General features: G+C 37.6%; 1 protein-coding gene across 1 annotated transcript; it reads right to left on the reverse strand.

The window, feature by feature from the left end:
• Positions 1–6: 6 nt before the first annotated feature.
• Positions 7–22,672, reverse strand: apoba (apolipoprotein Ba). The gene is given in 46 exon segments (XM_040137351.1): positions 7–419; positions 421–648; positions 650–816; positions 819–1,348; positions 1,350–1,510; positions 1,651–1,837; positions 1,971–2,000; positions 2,632–2,743; positions 2,853–2,995; positions 2,997–3,370; positions 3,373–3,624; positions 3,626–4,077; positions 4,080–4,220; positions 4,223–4,575; positions 4,577–4,728; positions 4,730–4,770; positions 4,773–6,507; positions 6,509–7,486; positions 7,488–7,631; positions 7,634–8,010; positions 8,013–8,352; positions 8,638–8,965; positions 9,122–9,241; positions 9,769–9,969; positions 10,166–10,188; positions 10,190–10,380; positions 10,871–10,969; positions 10,972–11,000; positions 11,229–11,411; positions 12,026–12,188; positions 12,191–12,230; positions 12,335–12,493; positions 12,975–13,169; positions 14,834–14,970; positions 15,640–15,850; positions 16,134–16,280; positions 16,405–16,549; positions 16,824–16,870; positions 16,873–17,306; positions 17,407–17,483; positions 17,567–17,691; positions 18,465–18,608; positions 19,902–20,051; positions 20,162–20,274; positions 20,819–20,860; positions 22,615–22,672. Coding segments are annotated over 46 exon segments (10,545 nt in total). The 3' UTR covers positions 7–332.
• Positions 22,673–26,594: the final 3,922 nt, after the last annotated feature.

The following is a 26,594-nucleotide window of genomic DNA, read 5'->3' on the forward strand; positions in this document are numbered from 1 at the left end:
TAAGACAAATTTCTCCCTTTGCAACAATTTTTTCATATCAACGGACATGTTGAGACAGTATGACAAACAAAAATCCATATTCGTTATTGTTTAATTGAACACAAAAATCAAACAGTAACTTTTCAGTTACAAAGTTAAACGTTGGTAGGTCATAATTGTATAAATCGTAAAATTTAAAGAAATATCACATAAGAATAACTATTACATGTTTCATGTGAGTTAGAACACTCTTAAACAAATTTTTATTGGCATCAAACAAAAAGTCATTTTTTCAGAGAGGCTTACAAATCTGGTCAGCCAGATTAAAACCATGTTATTAAGAGATAAATGATTCATTGTCTAGACTGCATTGGCCATTCACTGAAAAACTTCCAAAGGAAGGGTAAGGGAATTTCGAGATCAGTCTTTTTATTGCTCACTCCTAATGTGTGTTGCTGTGATCTTAGATGCCCTTTTCATTAGGTCTACGCTTTCATTAAGTCCTCCATACAAATGTCACTGCAATATACTGATAAACTCCTTGGTATTTTTATTTACACACTCCATAATTAAAGCATTATAAGCCTCTTTAATCTTCAATTTTGTATGGTCTTTATACTCAGCCATATGTCTCTTTGCTTCCTCAATATGCTGTTTTGAAGACTGCAGAAACCTGTGCATAGATGAACTCAATTTGAGAATTAATTTCGACATTTTCATCTTGTAAGTAGGTGATTAAATTCTCGCCTTTTTCAGCAGTCACCTCGAAGAGGTTATTAACTGTCTTGTGAAGCAAACTGAACCTCCTATGCAGTGACTGTCTTAGCTGATCATAGAAGAGCTTGTAGAAAACTTCAGTTTATCCATGATCTCATTTCCATTAACAACAACACCAGTTCCCAGTATTGTGAAATCCATTCCCCTGATTAAACTAGAAATCTTCTCCATGAGGCTGGCAAACCTTTGAATTGCCCCGTCAGTGGCTTTTGATACAGACCGATGAGCTTGCTGGAACATCTCCAGGCTTGAGAGCTTCTCTTCAGATCCAGGCACTGTGAACTTTGTGTCACTCAAAAACTGAGTGACTGCATCTAGCAAGACATAAATCTGGTCTTCACTGCATTTCAAGGCTTGTCTAACCTGACAAGCAAACCTGTCTATAACAACCTGCACATTTGTGGACATCAGGCTGTCAGAGGCCTTCCTGTACATGTCCTTTCCTTGATCCCCAACATCTTTGACTGAACTCTGCAGTGTGTTAAAAGAAATAGGAACCTCATGATAGGCTCTCTCCATGACATTGGAAACTGTGTTTTTCAGCTTCATGTTGCCACGGTTGAGGTCAAAGCCAAAGTGCGTGGTGTGATATGAACTTGAGCACAGCATTGGTCATAGCAGGAAGCCTGTCCTTGGTCTCCTCAATCATTTCATGGAGGAGGTCCCAATTCCATGACATCTGTAAGATTAACTTCTGAGAGTTTCTCATTATGGCTTTGGCAATGAAAACATCAGTATCCCTCTCAGGAGTAGACTGAAGTTGAGGAAGAAATCGATGAGAATAATAGTTAAAACTGTGTCAAGTTGCACTACATATAACAGCAAACCATCTGTAGATTTTAAAATAGTTTGCTGTTGACAACAATATGAAAATTAAAGATCTTAAAGAATTACCAGGTAATGACTGAACAGTTTTCCATACAGCTGTGATGGAGACCTTCGCTGAAACTGCAATCCAAGGAACTCAGTTGATGCAGAAGACATAGATGCAGTGATGTCATCTTTGCGGGAAGCAAAGCGGAAGCTCACATCAGCGAATGTTCGGCTGATGATGTTAACATTGAGAGTATGATAAGACTCTCTGTAAAACAGACAAACAGGTAGTAGAGGTATTTTCGAATACGCATTTGGTCAACCCATAAGTGACAACTCTTTTGAGAACTGGTGAAAAATGCAGAAAACCAGGCTTTGGAAAAAAAAGAAAAAAAAAACACGAATCAGCCAGAAGGGTTCTGTGTTTCATCCTGAGAAAAAAAAAACTGCCGTATTTATATTACAGTGACAAAAATGCTAGAAAAACAATAACAATGCACTTTAATAGTTTAATTGATTAAGTTAATTAAAAGTTAATTGTAACAGTTTAGCTAGAGGTCATTTCCACAGACTGCTTACTGATGTACTGTGGTTATAAAGTATTTGGGAGGAGTAAAGCTCATGTCTTAGAGAGACAGATGCATTTACACCTTTTCAACATCTAGATTGAAAACTTCTGATTTCAATCCTTCTCAAATGCTTTTTGGATGCATTTACACTTAACGTTTTTGAGATTAAATAGCTATCCAATCTGCTCAAGAACCATGAAGTAACATATATGTAACATAATGTATATAATAATATATTTGTTAATACAGGTAACAAATATAAAGAATATGTCTGTTTGGAAATTGAGATGTATGAAACCAGTAAAAGAAAACAAAAAGATGAAAAGTTATTATTGAATAATATTTATCATATGCTTTTCCTTTTTTCTTTTTTACTGTTGGAAATTTGCTTCCACAGAGACTAAATGAAGCAAACAAATCTAGATTTCCAATATAATTAGAAATTTAAGAAGCACAAAATATAATGTAGACTGTTTTGTGCATATACAGTTACCTCAGGTTTTGTCCCAAAACATGTTGCCGGTCGACATTTACATCACTGTGAATCAAGTTTTACTTCCCCTTTACATTGATTACTCCATTATCAAATCCAAGCATTGCACTAGCTGAGAGAAAATAAGCAAAATAAATTATTATATATATTACAATGTCTCAGATTCAGTTATTCACACAAAATTTTCTCATCAAATAGAGTAGAGTGTTTGCCAGTCTTACCAGAGAGGCCATACTCCAAGAAGATCATGGTAGAAGTGCAAATGGAATTCAGCGAAATTACAAGCCTAGAGTCCTTTTTCTCCAGGTTGGCAGTTGCTGACAAACTATAAATAGGGGAGGAAACCTTTAAAGTGGAAACCTTTAAACACACTAGAAGGCAGATGTAGGGCAATTTCAGGGATTTCTATTATTTACTCTGGAATGACGATGGTTGGAAGATCAAAGTTTGAAATCTGGTTTGTAATTTCATTTAGACTGATGGTATGCTCTCCAATGGTAAAATATTTTGGCAGTGTGAAAGATGAGACTGCAATTCTATACTGTGGCATCTTGAAAGAAAGGAATGTCATTTTCCCCTGTAGATACTCTTTATTAATATCACAACCTGGCACTGACATTATTGGCAAACCAGGCAGCATGATTTGAAAGGCCGTGGTGGTGATCACATTAGGGATGTTAAGATTCTTTGGATCAATTGTAAAGGGTTCCACATGCAAGCTGGTAAATGGCAGAAAAAAAAGGCTGGAATTGAGATCACAGGGAGAAGAGTGAGATGATCAGGGATATCAGAGTTTTTATATCGCAGGTCTACGTTCCTTATGGAGTGTGGAATTTCTTCTACCCAAGAAGGCACAGTAATGCTAATCTCAGGGATGCTGAAAGTGATTCCATTTTCAAATAGTTTAGATGGCATTGCATACTCCTGGCCATTCATGGTCTTTGTGTATGCAATGTTGTAAGACATGTTAAGGAATTGTATGTTTTCCCTTTTTTATAACCTGATTAAACTTGAGCACATCCCAGAGGGATGAAAGCTAGAAAGCTAGGTGGCCCTCCACTGATCCGATCAAATCCATGCATACCTGAGATTCATCATTAGACATGAATAAATCATAAACATGGATGAGAAATGCCAGCTGTTCCTTACCACTCCAGATGAGGGACTGCTTCTCTGAGCTGATGGCAAGATTGATGCTCTGAATGAGTGCAGCATGACCGAAACTACTTGGCTGACTTGCATCAATGTTCAACGTAGTCTTGAAGGCTGTTAAAGGAACAAAATCTAGTTCTCCTTTAGCAATGTGTCTTCCATTTGTTTTGAAAGATGCTGAATCGACATTGTTATTGCTCGTGTAATCAACTGTTGTAAGCATATGCCACAAGGAAACATAGAGAGCCAAGTTCTTATTCAAGTCAACCTGGAGGATTTTATTGTTTGAGCTTCATTTTGCTTGTCCTGTTTGTTAATGTTTGGGTTTAAGACAGTCCTGACAGTTGAACAAAGACGATTTGCATTAAAGTAGAAACTGGCTTCATTCTCTAGATCTCCAGCAAATTTACAACCTTCCATCATCATTATCTCAGACTAGATATCTCTAGTGACAGATAGGAAGAAAGTGCCTCCAATGCCCAGTTTATATGAAAGTTTCCTTTGCCTACAGACTGATTCAATTCTAGATTGAGGAAGGGTAGATTGATTTTTTCAGTTTTAGCAACAGAAGCTTCCATGCTCCTTTTGGTAAGACTAACAGTACATTCATGGTTTGGTTCCATATTGTTATGCTTCATGGACACAGTGGTGGCCAGTTTTATTCCTGTCTTCCTTGTCAAACTACTGGTGCCATCAACTTTTCCATTTAAAATGTCAAACACAGATGTTGAGCAAGCGCCAAACCAAGCAACAATGTCAGACTGGTTGTAAATGCCAGCATTAGCACTTAACAGTAGATTTCAAGGAGAGGGTACAAGTTATGTTACCCATGGCTGGAATCACAATGTTGTTTTGAATGGCTAGTAGTGTGAAACTGGGCAGCATTATTGCTTTTAAAGTTTCCGGAACATGGATGAAAGGTAAGTCCAAAGATGGTAGCACAAGGGGTATAGGATGGCAAAAAGAAACCCAGTGCTTGAACTTTGAAGGAACAAAGTAGCTAAAAGCCGGCATTTCAGCCCTGAAAGCAGAAACATCAATATTCAGTATTGGTATTTTGTATCCAGGGAGAGTGAAGATTCTAGGAGGAAGGGTTGAAGTGTCAATTTTGTGTTTAATATACTGTGACTTTGCTTGGTTGTTGAAACATTTTAGAAGTGTAATGACTTTGTCTCTACATTGTTCAAATTGAGCCTGGATGATGTTAGCATTGTCACTGACTGCACTGTAAATTGGTTCAAGATGTAATTCACTGCTGTGCATATCACGATTCTTGTAGTAATGAAGCTTCAAGTTCATATCAAATGACTGTTGAGGAGTGGCAAGCAAGGTATTTAATCCAGCCTTTTCCCACAGAGAAAGGTGTTTTACCTCAGGGGTTTTAATTTCAAGATAAGGTACAGTTATTTCTGGGATAGAGAGAAAAACAGTCAGAAAGTCCAAATTAGCCTCCCCATTAGCTGATGAGTGAAAGAAGATGTCTATTTCATTGTTTTCTGCGGTGAAGTTGTGATTGTACTTGTACTCGTTGAATCTTGCCAAAGCAAACCAACAAGCACGTTGCTTCTCAGAGTTTAGTATGAGTCCATAATCATGCAGGAGATCCACCTTACCAGTGAGTTTCAGGGGGAGGAAAATCTTTGAGTCTACTTTATTCTTAACATCGAGCACAATCTCAAATGGATGTGCCATTAATTCCAATGAGTTGGACATGGATCCGATCTGACTTCCAGTGAACTCAGCAGTATGAGAGACTGTTTGTGCAACTTTCAAGCCCCCAGTATGTGTCTCCCCATTTATGACCATAACACTCTTCTTGACAAATGAAACTTCAGTTTCATATCTTGCTTCAACAGTGATATGTCTTAAGATCACTGATTCAGCAGTCGGTGTTTGCTTTGATTTCAATGCCTTACAGTCTGTTTCTCCAACAAAAGTTAACTTGGCAGACCTAAAATTGATGTTGAAGACTACACTGCTTGTGTGTGTACCTTCATCAGAGTAGTCTTTAATGGACCCCTTTCCATTACCAGTAGTTTCACCGGTCACAGTAATTCTGCCAGATTCCGTTGTGGCTGCTATGTTCTGTTTTATTGATGCATGACTTGAAGTTTCAATTGCTGGGATGTCTAAGTTGTAGTTGTAGTTTATGTCTTTGGTTGCAGAGATTCAATTCTTCAATGTAAGTGCCATATTGTTGACCAAGTCCACTGTGTAGATTAAGGTTATTGTCTTGGTAATAATCTTGGCAGAAGCCTCAGCAGAAGAGCCCCTGAGTGTTAAGGATCCTTCATGATCAATGGAGAAGGCCATATATGTAGCTTTCACTGTTTCTGTGAATAGCAACTTCTCCATTCTGGGAGCTTCCAACTGAGCTGTGGCTTCAAAGGTGTATTTAAGGGGCTCAATGGGTGATTTGACATGAGACATAATAGTGGCTGTAAGTTGTGGGTTTTTAGGTGTGGATGTTGAGTTCTCAATCTTCCCTGTGGTTACAAGAGTGTACTGTGGGGAGTTCACTCTAAATTCTCCATGGAGTTTACCGAAAATTGTTATACACAATTCACTGGGAACATTAGGCAATTTGTTCTCTGGAAAAGGAAGCATTGTGATTTCAAAGTCCTTCAAATTTAATTTTGGGATGTTGATGGCTGGAAATTTTATTTCTGAAAGAGTTATTTCTGGGAATGTGAGATCTGGTAGTTCAGATAGGTAGGTAACTTTAAATGTCACCAAAGATTTCCTCAGGGTCAGGCGTTTTGATCTTAAATTTTCTGATTTAATCTATGATTGCAACAATCTTTGCTTTGATCTCATCAAAGTTTATTGTGAAGGCAGGAATTGTGTAGGAATTGAGAATGGTGAACTCAGGGACTGAAATTTGAGCTGGAACGCTTATCTGCTGCAGTTTGTTGAGGTTGACTGTGAATCCTGGAATGAAAAGGTCAGTAAGAAGTACAATAAAAATGTCGATTTCAATCTCTGGTCTTTTCAGTGCACCCAGTACTCCATCTACAGCTTGCTTCATCTGGGTGATGATCTTGTTGTCCTTCACCACTTTTCTAATCTTTTATATCAGTCGGTTAAATTGTGCAGAAATGTAAACAACCATATTGCTGTAGGATTCACTTGCTCTTTGGAGGTGAATGTATATTTCATCTCTGATATCCATGTCAAGGATTCTTTGTCTCATGTCCTCAAGCATATCCCGAACTTTCATCATAATGTCATTGTAAAATGTAGTGTCGATAACATTTTTCAGTCTCTTTAGAGCATCCGCCACCTTTGTGTTTTTGAGTTTATCCAAATATGTGAAGATGGAGCGTTGGATCTCTCTAAACAATTCTCCAACAGCCTCAATTTTTTGCACTCTCTCATATATTTTAATCTGCTCATTGGTATACTTTGTTAGTTCAGCAATTTTCTTGTTGGTCTCATCAACAAATGCACTGTAGTCAAATTCCATCATTAACTTCAGCATTGAAGAAATTCGGTCATTAAGATAATCAATGCTTATCTTAAAGTCAGTTGCTCGGAGCTGGCTTGTCACACTGTGCAGAAATTGCCTAATTCTATAATAAACAAAGTTGATAGATTTCAGACCACCTATCACTGACCACACAGTCTCTTCAATTTTGAATTCCTTGATTAGAATCACTATCTGATCCATTAATTCTTTAAGTTTATTATCAAGATTGTATTTTTAGCTTTCTGGTGTGCTTCCCATATAGATTCAACTTTCCACCACTATTGCGAAGAGCATCAATAGTGAAGCTGAAAGGCAGTGCCATGGTGCGAATGGTCCTGTCAAAATGTAGAGGCTCCGAATTAATTTGTGCTTCGCATTGAAGATATTCTCCATTGTCACATGGCTGCACTAAATGCTGTTAGTTCCAATTGTGGTCAGACCATTTCTTCCAAACATAACAGAACATTTGTGCAATCCACGACCTGCGTCAAAAGTTAGGGAACCCTCAGAGTTTATCTTAAGCCCATTTGAATCCAGGGATCCTGTTATAAGTGAGTATGCCCTATTTGTGTCATTATCTGCCTGTGACACAATTTGGAGGATGGCCATATGGCTGGACACACCAAGTTCAACTTTGTTATTGAGTGATTTACCCATGACTGTGGCAATAGGATTGTTTTTTAGGGTCAATTGTACATCTTTATACTTGAGCTCTGCTACATTCTTGAAGATGTCCTTCTGGTCATTGGTTCTAGTTTATGCAGATTGTAGCTATGGGTGTAGGAGGTATTGGTGTAGAATGAATCTATTTTAAGCAACCCGTCCATGGTGCCATCTCTTGAGACTTCATCTGAGTCTAGAGTGGATGTTGACTGAACAGAATAACAGATAGAAGCTTGCAGGCCTACCAGACTAGTGGCTTCAATCTTATAGTTGGCTTTTGCATTCAATTTGTTTGTTACTTTTAATGTTTCTTAGACACTGAAGCTTGTGTCAATGAGGCTATGGCTGAAGGAACTATTCAGAAGATACTTGAGATTGTCGTCAGCTCTTCCTGACATCATCCCAGTTCCTTGACATAGACAAAAAGAAATGATACCCTTATCAGTATCTGTAAAATTACAGGCAAAGATGTAGAATTATCTCTAAACACATGCTTTATGTCGAAAGTTGCTGCACGTTATTAAAAGCTCTTGCTAGAACTCTTTTTCACAAAAAAACTACTTTTTGACCAACGATCAGTAACTAAATATGTACAAAGACTTCAAAATCTTAACCATCACGCCACTTTATCTAAGTGAATATAACCAAAGCCCACAGCATTATTTGTTAACTTTTAAGAACTGGCATTTTAAGAAGATGTTTACCTTCAAGTTCAACAATACAATTGTACTGTATAATGTGCTGGGGACATCGACAGTGTAGTTGCCCGCAGTGATGGAGCCTTCCCAACAGTACAAGTTGCTGTTGATCTTACTGGATGGTTCAGCCAGACCGAGAAGGGGTACAGTGAAATCCAAAGAAGATGGTATAGTGATAAATGGAATTAAATAGTTTTTGGCAGGAACATATAGGCCTATCTCTGGTAAATCTATGAAGGGAATAAACAAAGTGGTCGGGATGTTCAGTTCCCCTGAGTTTTTGCCTCCAAGTGGAAGAGGAAGCGAGATGGCCATCTTATCTTTGTTGAACTGGTATCGGAACAAGCTGTCACTATTAGGGTTTAAAAAAAAGCATAATCAATATCATTCCAACTTTGAACTTTAAATCTGAAAATATGTTAACAAACTGCATGAAATGTTGAGTTACAGTACATACATACATTTCTGAAGGCAAATAATGTTCTTAAACTCTATATTAAATACTTACGACTGCAGAAACATTTTTTCAGGCAGAGCTGGCAAGGTGAGATCTGAGATACCTCTTTTACTCCTCTTATTTCGCAGGTTTGCAAGATAGGGGATGCGTGCGGCTAATTTATCCAGCCACCTGCCTTCAGGGTGACATGATATTAAATTAAATCTCACATTAAACAAAAGCTATAAAGCCTGAAAGCACTCAGAGAGTGTGCACCTCTGCCGAGGCCTCACAGTCGAAATATTTAATTTATCAACAGAGAATGTTTAGAAGGTTTTAATCTGCACATGGATCTTGATCTGGGATCAAAATACACATCGTGAGAGAGAATCATGCTGATTTTTGTAGACTAACGATATTCTCTAAACAATATGATAAAGAATAAGAACATTTTCCAAGAGTTACACTCAGTGTGAGGGGAACTCCACCACATCAAAGTGTGTTTACAGGTCTTGGGGTGTAATACAGCACATGTGAAAAAAGTTGTATAAGGCCTTTTGTGGCTCCAAAGGGAGCTACATGAGACCTAATAAATGTTCTCAAGATGTCACTTGAATCAGGGTTGGTTGGAGCTGTAGAGTATAAATTTGAAACTCATAAAAATCTGACAGTGTGCAGTTAGACAGAAGGAAGCTTACCACACCAGTCCTCATCTCTGCTTGAGGGTCAAGGCTACATTTTCCACTTCTAGCATTACACACCCGAATATCTGACTGAACTCTCGGCAGTCAGGTTGCATTGTGGGACTGTCCATGAGCACATCCCCATCCTTCTTCAGGGTACCAGTGACAGATGCATCAGTTTTCAGAGAGGGAATGACCATCTGGAGTTGAAGCATGGCCTCCTTCTATTTGTCAAGTCTACATTTTAAAAAAGGACATGAAGATTGATAAGACTGCAACTCAATTTGTTAATTATTTGCCTTTCCCAGGATGTTTCTCATCCACTCATTCCCTGCTAAAAAGGAATAGTGTCAAGAAATCACGCAGCACAGCTGAACCTTCAGCATTATTTATCATTAGAAAAGATTGAAGGTTTGTTTATAGAACTATGTACTTTGTGCATCCAACAAGAGTCTTCACTTGCTGGAATTTTCCTGTTGGTGACATCAATGGTGAAACCTTGCATCTTCTTTCCTTTAGCATCACTTTCATTTACAGCCAGCTTGATGCCTGATTCCAAATCATAGTCAGGAATGGCAACATCAGTGGTGAAAACATTCTTATTCCGGTTGTATTTCAGAGAGGTAGTGGCTTCTGTTGAATCCTCACCTAGTAATAGCAGATATTAAACTCATTAGTCAGTGTTTATATCCAGGAACAGTGGTAACTGGTGGTTTAACTATTAAGATAGGTGCCCATATCAATGTCACCTATGACATTGATATTGGAACACTTAATACACACTTAATATGCACTTATTACGCACTTATTACATATAAAATAATGCAAAGATAAATATTGGCCTTATCTCATTCATTAATTCTTGACAGTTATAGTTCAAGTACATGCCTGTACCAACCTGGGAAAATCATCCAAAAATCCAGGATTATGTTCAATTACAAATTTTTTTATATCCAATGGCAATGTTTTTAAAATGTGCTTTTTATAATATCTGCATGTGGCAGCTATGGTATGGTTAAAGTTAAGTAAAGACTCTGGTTATTGGCTAGCCAATACACACTTACGTGCAAAGAAACACACACACACACACACACACACACACACACACACACACACAAATATTATCTTATAAGAGTACCTTCTGCCTTCAGGGTTAGCTTCAGAGACTCTACTTTATGATTACCCTTTTCACCCTCCCTGAGCGTTTCATCAGTGATGGTGGCAGTGTACTCTGAAATTCCCCAGTGGGCTAGATTTCCACCGCAAACCTGAGTGAAAAGCAAAGGTTTCATTAAATGGGGCTCTCTGGTTAAATTCGTTATCTATGAGGTTAGTTAAAATCAGTACTCCATTAGGGCCTTTAAAATATCAACCAATTACAGTTATTATTTACATAGTACCTACCCAAATAGAAAATACTTAAATGAAAAAACTCAAATCAGAAAGACTCCACCAATGTGTTTCAAGTCAGATTTGTTAATGTAGCTTCCTCCTACCTGGTTTCTCCAGTCAGGGGGTAATATGGGGCCTGGTCCATGGAAGTAGCATTGGAGTAACGCAGTATTGTGCAGAATTTCAGACCACTGAACAGGGGCTGGCAGTCAGTTGAGTTAGTCCGGTCCTCCATCAGGGATGGCACTATTTTTGTTTGACCAAAGGACACTAACAGCAGCGTGTTGCTGTATTTCAAAAAGAGAGATGCGTGTAGATGTATTCAGGCCAGGAGTCTTATAATACAGGTGAAGTTTGTGGCAGACTGGACAATGTTACAAAAACTTCCTGTTTCATGGCAAAACAATTTGCATTGGGCCACAGAAAACTTGTTCAACGAAAACTCAGATGCTTCGCAATTTAGGTCTTTTGATTGAAATTTGAAGTCGATCTGATAAATTCTCTAGGAGTACATTATAGTACAACACCTGTAAATGGCAAAAACTGTGCCAAAATTGCACAGCAAATTCAAAATGGCTGACTTCCTGTTGGGTTTAGGGTATAGCTCCAAGACGCTCTTTTGTAAGTCTTGGGATTTTTTCATGTGCCTGCAGAATTTTTGTAAATGTCGGTGAAACATACCGTGAAGGTTACTTCATTGAAATCTGTAAGGGGTGCTATTTGAGCCATTTTGTCATACCCATATGCAAGACCCATAAAAATTGTAAATTTTTTACCACATCTGACAAATGTGCAAATTTGCGTGAGTTTTCGAGCACCTTTGTCCCCTAAAAAATATTATTAATTTGTCCAAATAATAATAATAATAATAATAATAATAATAATAATAATAATAATAAACATAGCAATTCCAATAGGGTCCTCACACCAGTCAGTGCTCAGGCCCAGTCTCATCTGGTTCCTGTTCACGGTGACTTTAGCACCGATGGAACTTTCGGGGTACATATTAGTGTGTATCTGAAGCCCAGCCTCCACATAGTCTGGAATGTGCACATCCATTTGGTAATGAATTCTGGCCCAACTGATGGCATGAAGGACAAGTCAGTCTTCAAGGAGGATACAACAGAATAGCTGTAAACAGCAATTCAAAGGGGCCATACACAAAAAAAGTTTTTTACATGTAAACTATGTTGAAGAGAAGCTAACTTACCATTTTCTTAGGAACTGAGTAAGTCGGGCCTCCTTTGACACCAGGTGCAAACACACCAGCCAGTGACAACTTCAGAGGAAAGCCAGAGGCAGTGGGTAGAGAGAGGGCATTCTCTAGGAAGATCTAGTGGGCAGTGCTAGAAATCAATGGAAAAAGGATCTGTTGGAAAGAAAACAATCATGTTGGTTGAATATATCACTTTCAGTTGAGTTCCAAATCTCTTCAAACCAAGGATAGTGACAACATGGAAGTTCGCTATCAAATTTTGTTTTTTTAAATGGTTATAAAATCAGGCCAAGAAGTTAACCCGACCAAAGAATTATATAACCTTTAAGTAATAATGTATCTGCTACATACAGTATGAACTGTAGCTTCTTCTGAGCATTTTATCCAAAGCAATCAAATGAGTTAGAGGAAGACTATCAGAGTTATGGATAATCTGGATTAGATTTGTTTTTTAAAATCTCAAACAAAAGTAGAAGAGTTTATTCAATACAACCGCCACCCTGAGGAAGACTGGTATGCGGTCAACACGGCCAGTCTTCTTTTTGTCACGTAGCCAATATAACAAAGTCTTTTATGTTTTAAGTCTCCATGTTTTTCTCTAGCAAAGTTTATGTCAGGAGACGGTAGATCTAACCTTCATAGATAGCATCCCGATGAAAACATGGTAGTACATGGACAGAGTCTCAGCCATCTTTCTCATTTTGCTGGTCTTCAAGTATCCTATCTCATTTCCCAGAAGCCGAACATAGGCAATGGCCTCAGGAGCTTGAGAGAAATGCATGTCATCCATGAGCTTCTGGACACTGTTTGTAATATCTTTCAGAGGATCCTGTGGAACTTAAAGCAGTCTACAGTTAGGTATGTAAGTATTTGGACAGTGACACAATTTTTGTCATTTTTGCCTCTGTACACCCACACAATGAGTTTAAGAAAATTATTGCAATAACCATTTCGGAATTACAACCATTTTTATGCATAGTCCCTCATTTTCAGAGGCTCAAAAGTAATTGGACAACTGACAGCTGATCAGTTTCATTGCCAGGTGTGGCCTGTTCCCTCGTGATTTCATGACAAATTAAGCACATCATAGGTCTGGGGTTGATTCCAAGTGTTGCATTTGCATTCGGTAGCTGTTTTGGGGAACTCAATATATGGTGTCAAGAGGTGTCAATGCAAATGACAGAGGCCATCATTAGGCTGAAAAAACAAAATAAACCTACAGACAGATAGGAGAGACCAAATCAACAATTTGGTACATTTAAAAAGATTCTTAAAATGAAGGTATGCACTGGTGAGCTCAGCAACATCAAAAGGCCTGGAAGACCACAGAAGACAACTGAAGAGGATGATTGAAGAATTCTTTCCTTGGTGATCTAGCCAGGTCAAGAACACTGTCAAGGATTTAGGCATATGATTGTCAAGGTCTACAATCAAGAGACCACCTTCATGAATGTAAATACACCACAAGGTGCAAACCACTGGTAACACTGAAGAACAGGAGGGGCAGATTAGACTTTGCCAGAAAACATCTAAAAAAGCCAGCCCAGTTATGGAACAAGATTCTTTGGCAAGATGAAACCAAGATTAACTTGTACCAGGATGATGGGAGGAAAAGAGTATAGAGAAGGAAAGGAACAGCTCATGATCCAAAGCATACCACATCATCTGTCGAACATGGTGGAGGCAGTGTTATGGCATGTATAGGATGGTGCTTCACAGTACAGATGGATAATGACCTAAAACATACTTTGAAAGCAATCCAAGAAATTCTCAAGGCAAAGAAATGGAATAATCTTCAATGACCAAGTCAGTCACCTGAAATCAAACCAATTGAGAATGCTTTTCACTTACTGATGACAAAACTGAGGGCAGAAAGACCCAAAAACAAGCAGCAACTGAAGGAAGCTGCAGTAAAAGCCTGGTAAAACATCTCAAGGGAGGAAACTAAGCATTTGATGATGTCCGTGGGTTCCAGATAGTCATTGACTGCAAAGGATTTTCATTCAATTAAAAAATAATGATTATATTTATAATTTATAATACATGTGAGCCTCTGACTATGTAAAAAAAATTGTTGTAATTCCTATGGTTAATGCAAAATTTTTGTTAAACCCCTTGAATTAAAGCTGAGGTCTACACTTCAATCAAATCTTGATGGCTTTGTTTCAAATCCACTGTGGTGGTGTACAGAGGTAAAATGACGGAAATTGTGCCATTGTTCAAATACTTATGTACCTAATTGTATGCTTTAGTCTGTTGCCATGCAAAAGCATTGAAGCTGCCATACTGATCAGAAATAACAGTATTTCCATGTTATTTCATAACAGCTTTCATGTTGAGTAAAATGTAGTTTAAAAAGTTGGAAAGGTAATGTTATACTCATGACATAGCATTAAACAAGCACAATACGTGTGATGTGCCAAAAATTAATTTCACCTGTCTTTTCATTCTGTCTCTGTCCAAAACTTCTATGAGCGTCCTTAGCTAAGGTGCCCTGCCATTGAAGATGATGTTGCTCTGTATTGAGCCTAAAGGAGAGTCTATTTTGTAATTGCGTGGCATACCATAAAATACCTTGTTTGTGGGTGATAGCTGATCTCTCAAGGCCAACTCAATGTACTCCCTGAGTTTTTGGAAGGAAGAATAAATAATAATAATAATAATAATAATAATAATAATAATAATAAATTATTAAGATGGAACAGTACCAAAACAACATTTCTATTTTCTCTCTCAAATCAAAAAGGTGTTAGAGGAAAAAGGATTTACATTTTAACCATAGTTTTTTATACATTACTTCACTTTAATTCCCTCATATTAAAGGGAAATATAAGGCTATACTAATGAGATTATCTTTAAATCTGCATTTATTGACTTTTGGCCACTTGGGGGCAGAAGAAACCCACAATGCTAACATATTATCAACTTCTAAAATTGCTATGGCATGTCCACCAGAAACATAGCAACATTAGAATTAACTTGTAGTCATTTACGTTGTAACCTAATAAATATTAAGTTTTCTTTTAGCTCTGTTTTAATTCCTGCCAACTTCTGAGAAAAATATCAGGTTATTCAGGTGCTAGTTGTTTCAATTTCTTCCCTAGCTAGTTGCTAGCCTTATCTGTCTTCAGTTTGGTGCTAGGTGGGTTTTTATGTCATAAATTTTCTTTATTTTATCGCAAAAGTAGACATTTGAAGGTGCTAAGAATTCATGGATGAAATTAACCTCTGTTTGGGGACTGTAAATTACTCATTTAATGTACATGTAATATTGTATTGCTGCTGGCCGATTACTCACTGATACATTTGTGGCTCATCAAAGTTGCGGATGTTGTTCATGTGAGAGACCACAAAGCTCTTAAGCTGCTCATCCCTCATGTTCTACAAATTGATCACAATGACTTTAACTATGGCAGGATGTGGGTTCTTCATCAAAATCAGGTAAACTGCTATGCGTTTCTCAACGGAGCTCTGAGTGTCTTGATATACCCCCATGAGAACATTTCTGACCTGTGGTTGACCAAATGATAACTGGCTGATTTGGCTTGATGTAGCCAGTGCTCATGCCTGTTCAGCGGAGGGTTTCAACATCTAAATATGATAATGTGCATTCTATATGTTTTCACAATATTCCCGTTTCAGTTATTTATTTCAAGTCTCTGATGCTCTTTTTTGTTTTTACCTTTATGTTAATTTGTTAAAAAGTCAATCTGTCAATCAAATCCTACAACACATACTGTGTTCATCATCACACTACCATGAATGTGTTAGAAATGTGTGAGTGTTACTGTACCTGATCATTAATGTCCATCAACCTAAAGGCCTATATAGCTGCCTTTTGGTTAGAGAATGGAATGTCTGTTTTCTTAGTACACTGTAAAACAGAGGAAATCAAGCTGGGGCTGAAAACTTGCATGGTTTGACCCATGACACCAACAACCTGGAGATTAGAAAAAAGTATTAATCTGGGGCGCTGCAACTCTGAGCCAGATTCCCTGACAAGAACTGACTTGTCAGTGAAGCCGAAACTACAGTATGTAAGATGTTTGCATGATTATGAGTACCCTCAGTACAAGGAAGGACATCTTTTCAGGGTCAGTGGGAAAGTCAGGGTCATAATCAAGGATTTCTCCCGAGCAGTCATTCAAAAGTGTCTCCATGAACTCTGACACATCTGTGACCACTGGAGTAACCTCTCCTTCATGGAACCTGTGGACAAGTGACAGAAATGATATAATCAGATGTTCTGGTTTGGATAAAGATTGTGTGTTGCGTTTGAGAACGTTTCCCTCTAGTGGTCACCTGTAGAAGTTACAAAGTTGGCCAGAATTGAAGAGAAAAGTTGTTTTATGCCCTGTTTTGCTGTATTCAAAATGAACTTGTCTTCTACATTTTAAATATATAATAATAAGTACATAGTAATATTTAAAGAAAATTGTGTGTGCTAAAGCTATTTAAGGCTAAAAATACCTGTTTTACTTACTTCTTGACTGTGTTGGCCAGAGCATACATGATTGCTTTGCTCTGCTTAGCATGCTTAGCAGGGCTCAGTATAAATAGTGAGCCATGCTAAGCATACCTCTGACACGTGCTGTGTCAGGGTTAGCCTGTAGACTCAGCCCATAGGCTAAAGCGTCCACCTGTAGTGACACCCCATCAATGGTCATGATAGCCTGGAGGATGGCACTGGTGCACTATGGGGTTCCACACTGGAACAGGGCCTGCCAGGTGAGCCACCTTGACATATGTAGCATTTCAGTAACCGTCTGGCTCAGGGTCTCATGCCTCAGGAGTCGCAGGCTGGACACCAGCTTATGGAAAAGGCTGGTCCTCTTCTGACCCAGGTCTGTACCTGCCAAAGCTACAAGGTCCCGAAAGGTGCTCAGAACACTGTCCTTCATCTGGACTGGAGCTTTATTGTCAGGGTCTTCAAAGTGAAGTGGCTTGCTCTGGCTAGGGTTCAAATCTGTGTATACACATATTTACATTTTTTGCATTTCCCAATAAGTGATTTGGACTAAATTTATACATCAGGAACTGCACAAGTGCTTGAAATGATCACTCACCAAATACTCTGTTGCTGATCCTTTTAAAACTTTGAAAGCTGAGATCCTGGGTCACCGCGGATAATATTCCATTGTCCCTGCAAGGCAGTTTAGAAGGTGATAAAAGGCCATAATAGTTCACTACACACATACATTAATATGCACTAAAATGATGACTTACCCATGGAGGAAAGGCAGATAGATGCGTTTTTCTATGCACATGGCTGTCATGATGTTCTTTCCCTTGTTATCAAACTGATGGTTGCAGTCTTGAGTGCTTTTGATTAGCTTTGAAATGGGGCGATGCTATAAACAAAAATCCACAATGGTTATGTGTTAATGTTAATGTATACTTTCAAGTCACAGGAAAAATTAGAGAGCAAAGAGAACTTAAATTACTTCATTTCATTTTTATTTTGGCACCAAAATGTCAGAAATGTTCGACAGAAAGAGAAAAGTATCTTTTATATAATTTAAACCACTTTATATACAATGATTGGCAGTTCACATGTAGGGAACCAGTTATTTTTTATTTCACAAAGAATACAAATGCCATACCAGTATATCCATCTTAATGAAATACCATTACAATAGTTGAGTTGAGTTAACTTGTAAAGAACTTGCTTGGATGAGCTCATAGCCAACAGAAAGGACAAAATTCAACACAGCATTCTAATATAACAATCACATAAATAAAATACATTAAAATAGATAAAATGCAGTCAATATAAAAGATAAACTAAATCCAAAATACACCTTAAAGTGCCAAAGGTTTAAAATGCAAGAGTCAAATAACCTATTGAAATAAGAAATATACCAAAAATAATTACAAAGAAAAACATAAACTTAAGCAAAATGTACCTTAAAGTGCTGACTTCTCATATTATCTTTAATGATCTGAATTTGCACTATTTATACCTGTACTGTATGCTCATTTGCTGCAACAACCCAAGTTACTCACAGGGGATCGTCAATTTACATCTAATATAATGCATCTTCATCTACACACCTCATGCTCTAGTGTGCCTTTTCTGCTGCATTTTTGGAGAAGCCTCTCTGGGTTGTGAAAGAGTACTAACCATGAGGCTGTTCTGTTCATTCTCCATGACTGGCACCATAAGTGCCGAAACAAGTCTTCCCATATTAAGGAGGTTGACGGGCTCATCTGTCTCAGGGTAAAGCTGGATACTGGTGATGTCATCTACAGTGATCTTCAGAGGGTTCTTGCATGACTAAAAGACAAACCACTAAGTACTATTTTGCACTAAACATGATCAGCCATCTAACTCAGTAAAGGATCATACTATGTTTATACCAGAAGGATTTATGTTGAGTTCCAGTACTGGCAGGCTGAAAAGATTCTGCTCCTGAACAGTCAGGTTCTGCTGGTGCCAAATATACCAATATATCATATAAATCATGATACCAAATGTCTGTCACATTAGTGAGATATAAAAGTCACATGAATTCTAATTGTTCAAACTGAAGATGCATTACTATAAATCTGTTTTATTTATGTACTTAATCTATCAAATCCATGGCCACATAAGAAAGTGGCCCAAGACAGAATTGAAAACAAGTTTACTTGAATTTTTTTCCTGTTCACATTACCACTACTAAAACAGATCTGTGCCATATATGAATGGGGATCATCAGATTTGGGTCACTTTCTGGAGTCTGAATGTAGCCTTAATCTGAGTTTTCATTGTATAGAGTTACAAAGCAAAGAGCTGAGTTCTTAAGGAAATCACATTGCTTTTGTTAATAGAGTGGTAACTAGTAGGTGTTACACCTGAGGCAAGTATGATCATTTTAAGGTAAGTAATTGGCCTAACAAAATGGTTTCAATTTCTACACTATATATATATATATACATATATATTTGATATTAATATAATTATTCACCAACCATGTAACTTCAGATATTAAAGCTTGTCACTTTAAATAAAAAGGGCTTGGGGGACATAATTACATTAAGCAACTCTGTAAAATGAGAACTGAATAGTTATTTAAAGAATGTTTGACATTTTTGGAAAAGCCCATTTGCACATTAGCACATATACACAATCTAGCTAAGCTATCTGGCTGCTGGCTGTAGCTTCGTATCTTCTCATCTAATTCTATGAAGGAAAGCTGATAAGTATATTCCTCAAAATGTTGAAGTATTCATTTAAGTTGGTATTATCTGATTTTTTTATATCATGAAAATTATAATAATTACACTAATGATTATAGCAGTAATATGATAATAATGTGAAGATAATATGTTATATGTTGTGAATCAATTCCTCATGCAGTTTGTTCCCAGCAGTTTATTCCAAGTCTGTCAGCCATGATTAAAAACTGCCTCCTGTAATCAGGGTTTTAATCTCAATTTTGGACCTGCTAACAGCAACCTGCCCTATAGGGCCTCAGGCTGAGATAAAATTTGTAAAGTTTAAAGTTTTCTTTTCTTTTCTTTTTCTTCTTTTGCTTCTTTCTCAATCCTCAACACAGACAGCCAAAAAGTTTTTCACTAACTGTTCCATGGCAGCCTGGAAGGCCTCAGAGCCAGGAGCCTGCTTGTAGACTGGATGGCCCCAGGGATCCATGACAGACATCTCAGTGACAACACAGTCCCTGGTGTGCATGATGAATCTGCATATTTGGGGGACTTAAATCTCTACCTAAAGAAATGTGACAACATACACAGGGTCAATGTAGGGATGGGGGGGCTCAGATAAGAACGTTCTGTTATCAAGTCAAGGACAAAATGTGATACATAACAGACATGTACCCGACAAGAAACTTTAGGGCCGTTCCTCAGGTTGGCAGTGCCCACCACACCATTTCTGCTCTCTGTGGTATACTGGTACACATATTTCTTATAGACCTTGAATGTGGATGCCACTGCAATAAGAATTGTATTACTGGTTATATTGACTCTCTAAGATCTTTGTCCCTCATGTAAAATGCTCTAAGTGCTGATGAAATCATTTCAGGCCAACAAGTACTTTAAAGCTGAGATCATGTTCCTATATTAAACATATAAGACTGTTCTGTTCTTTTTGCACAGAGAATCGCAGTCAAAGTTTCATATCATCACTTGGCATGCGACCTTTGGACCCAGTAGCAGCTATATGACATTCTCAATAGTGAACAACAGCTATAGCACTGAATTATAAACAGCATTGCAAGAGTTTATCAGCTCCTGATGCTATCTCCAGAAAACAGGTCATGTGTTTATTAGTTTATTATCAGTTTTCAAATCAAATCATTCAGATCAATTTGGGGCTCTATCAGTCATTTAAAATGTACAATATAAGCTTTTTGCAACATTCTTTTGTTTTTTTTTAACCAAAATAGGACAGAATACCAATGTAAACAACCCAATTACAATTGTCAGAAAGGGATTTTGAGTTGTTGGGTTTTGTTAAATAAGGCATCAACTTACACAGACATGTTGAAGTTTGTTCATTAATGTCAGTGCCTTCCTCTGGAAAACAAAAAGAGTGAAAGATCATATGTATGATTACTAAACATAAGGTCAATAGACATTATTAATTAGATCTCAAAAATATTCAGTTAATGAAAGAAAAATAAACAGTCTAATTGCCTTTAAAAGGCATGGGCAAGAATATATTTTGGGTGTAATGTCCCTTTAAATCACTAGCTATGGCAAGGAAAACACACTCAGCAAAGTAACAAAATAGCAAAATTTACAAATTTTAGCGCTAAGCATTAATTTAATCCATTTCTCAACTTACAACGAATGATTGCTGATGAGGAGGTAATATATACAGTATATAAATACATATATACAAATATATAAATATCCTTTAAAAAACAAGCATTCTTAATTGCATAGTATTTGGCAACAGCTAATTATGTACAATAGTAGTAAAAGTACCAATACAACAATGTAAAAATACTATATTACAAGTAAAATTCCTGCATGGAAAATCCTACTTTAGTAAAGTACATAAAATATTAGAGTATTATATAAATATATATAATGTAATAATAATATATAATACTAATACTGTGTGTATGCAACACATTACTGTTGTAGCTGCTGGAGGTAGAGTTAGTTTGGAGTACTTAATATACAGTTTTCTATACAGGGAGACAAGATAAATCTGAGGGGTTGTGAGATGATTAAGGGGAGAGGAAAAAAGAAAAAACACAGTTCTGATAGATAAATGTGTTTTCAGTTTTTGGACATTTTCTCTAATCTTTGATTTTTGGTGAGATGTTGGATCATCTGTACATTTATTGAAATGAAGCTGTGTGAGAAGTTTAGAGGGAAAAATCTCTATTTGGTGGAACTGTTAACAGCTCATAGACATCTGAAATGTGACCCCGACTACACACTGCTTTTGTAATAAGTCAGAAGCCAAAAAGGTTCGTAAACCACTGGTTTAATCTCTAACAATGTGTTGTATTTTAAAATTGTTTTATTATCCAGTGTGTAAAATCTTAATCTTAAAGTAACTAGTAACTAAAGCTGTCAGATAAATGTGGTGGACTAGAAAATACATCATTTCCCTCTGAAATGTAGTGGAATGGAAGTATAAATTAGCATAAAATGGAAATACCCAAGTAAAGTACAAGTAAATCAAATTGTACTTAAATACATTATGTGGGTAAATGTACTAAGTTACCTTGTACTAATAAATAGAATTAAGAAACATAAATTAAAAAATGTAATCAAAAATATTGAGCCCAGCCTATCCTGTAAACTGTCATACATAGGTAATACTTCATCATTTTCTCATTTTGACTCATCATAGTTGGAAAAGCACATGTAGTATTAATATCATAAGTGATGGCTCTGTTGCATTTACTTGCCACAGCAAGCAGTGGCAGTGCGCCAGAATGCAAAACTGCAAGACCCTGGAACTATCATACCGTTTTCACAGAACGCATTTTGACATGGAATAGCACAGGTGTAAATAATTAAATGAATGATGGCTGAATACTATTTTCAGTTTTAGGGTCCTAGTATTGTGAATGCTGGCTCACTATCAAACTGTCATGGCTTCCTGGGACACCAGATAGGATAGAGTTATGCTTAATTTTATTAGTAACACACATGCTTTTCCTTCTGACATGTCAAAATCGCTGCTGAGAAAAAGCTTTTATACAGCAGTTAGTTCACAAAATAATTTGTTCCAAATGACAAACAACTAAAAAAAATTTTTTAATCCTAATCCAATTTTTTTTTAATCAAAATGGATTCCTACTTACGAGCCAATGTGTAGCTGCTCAGCAGCAGTAACAGACACAGCTTCCTAAAACCCATCATAGACTATAGAAAAGGGTTTTCTATGTGTTCTTTAAGCCTCTCAGTTATGACTAATACAGCAACACCCTTACCCAAATCTTTTATAAAGTCCCTCCCTGTCCCTTCATAACCTAGCCCTGCTGAGTACCTGAGGTATACAGACACAGCAAAGCCTGGGAGGTGGTCCCAAAGTTCAAACTCTGATCAAAGGGCAGACAGAGTACTAATCAATGCGGTAAGAAACAAACAAGGGTTTGATTAAGGTCTGCGTGATGGTCAAATACAAGCATGTGTTCCCTGTTTCAGTGCAACGTCCAGCCAGCTCCGGCAGATAGACCGGTCAGAGTTCACCTCTGTGCTACTTTGACCGAGCAAATGTGTTGGTCGTCCAATAGAAACACTGCTTTACTATGTTTGGGAATGGAGAAATAATTATTCCATAATTTTTCCACACCATTTATAGGACATTGTCACACAACCAGACTACAAACTGCAGCATCACTCTCATGCATTGTAATAACTTGTTGAAAGAAATATAATGTAGAAGGTGGTAGGTACTATACTTGTGAGTATTAAAGGAAAATTTCAGTATATTTCAACCTGTCATACTTCCCATAAATGTTGCCATTGTGACTCTATGGGTCATGCTAACTTTGCACTTGTCATCTGCATTGTAGAGATTCTGGGAAACAAGGGCTCAAACAAAACAACATATATTAGGGCAACCTGCGTGAGCCTCCTGCAGCTTTCCAAATAAACATGGCTTTACATGGATCATTTAAAACACTTGTCTCTGAGACTGACTAAAAGTAAACACTGAAAGTGGTCAACATGGCTACAAAAAGAAAAAAAAAGATCCATCCTTTCAAGGGGGCATACATTTTTAGAGCTGAATGGAAATCTGGCAATTGTTGAGCTATTTTGTCCAAAGGGGCAGATTTATTGGCAGACAGACACCACAATCTTTGAGGTATCTTATCCTTCCAAAACACACTACCATATCTGACACCATTTGAAGGTACATTGTTGTGATAACGTGCTGTAAATGTTAAATTAATTTAAATTTTTAAAAAATGTAATAACATTTTTAGATTTACTGTTGAGGTATTACAGCCATTTTTATACATATGCCCTAATTTTCAGAGGATCAAAACTAATTGGACAATTGGCTGACAGATTCATGGCCAGGTGTGGTCTGTTCCCTCGTTATATCATGACAAATTAAGCAGATGAATGGGAAACTCTCAATATATGGTCTCAAGAGGTGTCAATGCAAATGAAGGAGGACATCATTAGGCTGAAAAACCAAATTAACCTCTCAGACATATAGCAGAAACTTTAGGACTGGCCAAATAAACGATTTAGTTCATACATTCTTTGGTACATTCTAAAAAAGAAGGAATGCACCAGTGAGCTCGGCAACACCAAAAGGCCTGGAAGACGACGGAAGACAACTAAAGTGGATGATCGCAGAATTCTTTCCTTGGTGGAGAAAAATCCCTTCACAACATCTAGCCAGGTCAAGAACACTCTTGAGGAAGTAGGCGTATCAATGTCAAAGTCTACAATCAAGAGGTGCCTTCATGAATGTAAATACAGTTGGTTTACCACAATGTGCAAACCACTGGTAACAATCAAGAACAGGAGGGCCAGATTAGACTTTCCGAGAAAACATCTAAAAAGGCCTGCCCAGTTCTGAAATAATATTCTTTGGACAGATGAAACCAAGATTAACTTGTACCAGAATGATGGGAGGAAAGGAGTAAAAAGAAGGAACGGAACAGCTCATGAGCCAAAGCATACCACATCATCTGTCAAACATGGTGGAGGCAATGTTATGGAATGGGCATGTATGGCTGCCAATGGAACTGTGTCACTGGTGTTTATTGATGATATGACTGCTGATAGAAGTAGCAGGATGGAATCTGAAGTGTATAGGGTTATACTATCTGCTCAGATTCAGCTAAATGCTGCAAAACTGATTGGATGGTGAATCACAGTACAAATGGATAATGACCCAGAACATACTTTGAAAGCAACCCAAGAGCTTCTCAAGGCAAAGAAATGGAATATTCTTCAATGGCCAAGTCAGTGACCTGACCTCAACCCAACTGAGCATGCTTGAGCTTGCAGAAAGACCCACAATTAAGCAGCAATTGAAGTAAAGGCCTGGCAAAGCATATCAAGGAAGGGAACTCAGCATTTGGTGATGTCCATGTGTTCCAGACTTCAGGAAGTCATTGACTGCAAAGGATTTTCATCCAAGTATTAACAATGATCATTATTTCTTAAATAATTCTTAAATGGTTAGAGCAATATTTTTGTTAAACCCCTTGAATTAAAGCTGAAAGAAGAAAACAAAGAAGAAAATATCCTCGTTCAGCAGTGTTTTATTCATTACTTATTTAAGTCCGTATAGCTCTGCCTAAGACTTTACGGATCCTCTTCAGTGGGCTCTGTCTAACTTTGACAGCTCCACTTTCATCACGTAACCCATCAGTGGCCCGTGTCTAATCAGCTGGACCAGTTCTGAGGGTATCTTGGTCATTTGGGCCATCAACAGCTGAACCTTCTGCAGTTGAACCAGCATTGGATGCACCTTGGTCTTTTGAGACAGCGGTGGCTGATCCCGCTTTAGTGGTAACAGCTGATTCCTCTAAGCCAGTAGTGCCTACCACTCAAGCAGCTGCTGCAACATCAGTTGAGCAAGGTACGTTAAAAATGCTGTCAGGGGGATGAAGAGCGGCAGAGCTTATGCTTTGGGCTCTTCCTCAGCCTAACTATCAGGAGTTAGCTCCTCGTTGGGCAGACCAGCTTTTTATCAAAGAAGTTGTCTGCACTGAATAAATAAGGACAATCAATGTATGAATCATTCAGTCAGTAAACAAATGTGTCTATTCATCCAAACATGCATCTATCCAAAACATAGTTACTTACTATAAGCTGATGTCTATCTCATCAACCAGATGGACCAGGAGTGACTCTTTTCTTGGGATCTGTGTAGAAGACATTTTAGGCTGCCCACAAATGCTCTCCCAACCTCTAGCGAAATGGATCTCTGTGTCTCTGGGTAAGGTTGGATTTGAAACAAAGTAGGCAGCAGTTCAGTTTTTCTGTGTCTCAGCAACAGAACATATTGGTATGAATTCATTTTTCACTTAAGAAATTGACCTTTTACTGTTATCAATTCATCAAGATATTTGAAAGGCCTCTTACATATTTTAGGTGTGCTGCTAGCAGGGCATATTATTCCCTGGGTGTCTATAGGAACACAATACATTTCAGATATTTTTATCTAACCATTTAAAAAAAATTTTGTCTAAATTGGAGATAAGAAAAAATGTGAAAAGCTCAGGGAATAGCAGACCATTTTACATAGTCTCATTGGTGATTAACCCTGAAAAACTTCTAGGTGTCATTGCCAGCAAAGACGAGGTGGTCAGCTGGTTGGCCCAATATCTCCGCAATGCCCCTCATTTGGAGAGAGAATACTTAGAATCACATCAGCAGACATCCTTCATCAAGTTAGGTTTGGACATTTATTTGGGCCACTGTGTCACACTCTGTGCAATCAAATCTATATAAATTGGGTTATTTACCATCTGGTACTCTTAAAGCACCGCTAACGTGTCCTTGGCGATGTGCAACACAACCAAGACCCCACATGTCTGTTGTCTTGGAGATGGGGAGGCCCAAGTTGACTTCAAATGCTCTGTTTGTCGGGTATAAAAGCCACAATAAGAGCTACTGTATTAAGTACATTGTTAAATTCAGCATGTATACTGAAGACTGACACAACCTCTGCTAGATCTTTTAAGGCTGAAACACACAAGTGCAAACATTATAAGCATTAACATAACGTAAAAATGTTAAAAGATGAGCTTTGTAGATTAAATATAACTGTAACACTGAGACTGAATTTTCATACCAGGCATTACTTCAG

Source organism: Xiphias gladius, chromosome 10, assembly GCF_016859285.1.
Source record: "Xiphias gladius isolate SHS-SW01 ecotype Sanya breed wild chromosome 10, ASM1685928v1, whole genome shotgun sequence".
NCBI lineage: Eukaryota > Metazoa > Chordata > Actinopteri > Istiophoriformes > Xiphiidae > Xiphias > Xiphias gladius.